Source organism: Microtus ochrogaster, linkage group LG1 (assembly GCF_000317375.1).
Source record: "Microtus ochrogaster isolate Prairie Vole_2 linkage group LG1, MicOch1.0, whole genome shotgun sequence".
NCBI classification, from domain to species: Eukaryota; Metazoa; Chordata; class Mammalia; order Rodentia; family Cricetidae; genus Microtus; species Microtus ochrogaster.
The window spans coordinates 56707862-56709077 of NC_022027.1; the positions used below are offsets into that span (position 1 = coordinate 56707862).

Consider the following 1216-nt stretch of genomic DNA (forward strand, 5'->3'; position numbering starts at 1 on the left):
AAAAAAAAAAAAAAAAAACAGAGTGCTGTGGCACATTCTAGGAATAAATGTGACGCAGCAGCCACCCTATGTATTTTAGCATATCTTCTAACGTGTTTTCTAGTCTGAAGATGACATTGTTCTCATGGCCCAAGCTCTAGAGAAGTTATTTATGCAGAAATTATCTCAGATGCCACAAGAAGAACAAGTTGTGGGTGGTAAGGAAAGAATAAAGAAAGGTAAGTCAGAGTAAATAGTTGACACTGACTGTTTACATGGAGAGTAGTAATAAATAAAAATAAAAATTATTAGCCTTCAAAGGACATAGGCATGTGGAAGTTCTTGGTGACCAGGTGGCTACAGTGCGAGAGTCTGCCCTCTTGCATGTCACATGACGTCACCCAGTCACTCAGAGCTGCCGTTGCAGTGGGTGAGAGAAACACATCGTCGAGAACGAAATGTTACTGAGATTAAGATTCCTTTTCTTTCCCCTCTAACTGACGGAGCTGTGTATAAATGGAGGTTTTCTGTCCTGCTGCCAGCTCCCATGGATGTAGACTGAGTGCTCTTAGCCTGCTGAGCCATCTCTCCAGCTCCAGGCATTTTATTTAGTTTTTAAATCTACTCTGGATATTAATCTCCTGTGTGATAAACAACTATCTTTTCACTTTGTTAATTATTTTCTTTGATATGTAGAAGCTTTTAAATTTGAAATGATCTTGTTTGTTAGTTTCTGTTATCACTTTTTGAAGGACTGTGGTCCTATTAAGACATTGTCTGTGCCTCAAGCTGGAAGGTCTGGCCTGTCTGCCACACCTGGCTTCAACTTAACTTTTTCAAAATTATACTTTAGAGATTTCGCTATTTGGGGGTTTTCAGCTTTAAAGACTTTTGATCTCTCGGGATTCCAGCATCTTAGACCAGATTGTCAGCAACAGTGAACTGGGCCTACTTTGCCAACGAAAGTAGAGTGGGGTGGGAAGTGGGGAAATGGTCTTGTGTGCCTATCATGACTTTGGTTCACACTTCCCTAGATATGCAACAGAAGACACCAGCTTCCTCGGCCAAGGATCAAGTCCCCTCCAAAGCAGCATTTAAGCGGCAAGAGATTTCTTCTGGGTTTTGTGAGCTCTCCCTCTCTCCCTTAAACACGGGGCATGAAGCTCCCCCCACCTCTGACTCACAGACTGTAGTCCAAGTAAGTTTGTGTTTGTGTGTGTGTGTGTGTGTGTGTGTG

General features: G+C 42.2%; 1 protein-coding gene across 1 annotated transcript in view; it reads left to right on the forward strand.

Annotated features, from left to right (window-relative positions):
- Window positions 1–1216, forward strand: part of Brdt (bromodomain testis associated) — a 51017-nt gene that overhangs the window by 14607 nt on the left and 35194 nt on the right. The window contains exons 4-5 of the mRNA XM_026785174.1: window positions 104–218; window positions 1014–1177. Coding sequence (XP_026640975.1) covers window positions 104–218; window positions 1014–1177 — 279 coding nt within the window. The remainder of the gene's footprint in view (window positions 1–103; window positions 219–1013; window positions 1178–1216) is intronic.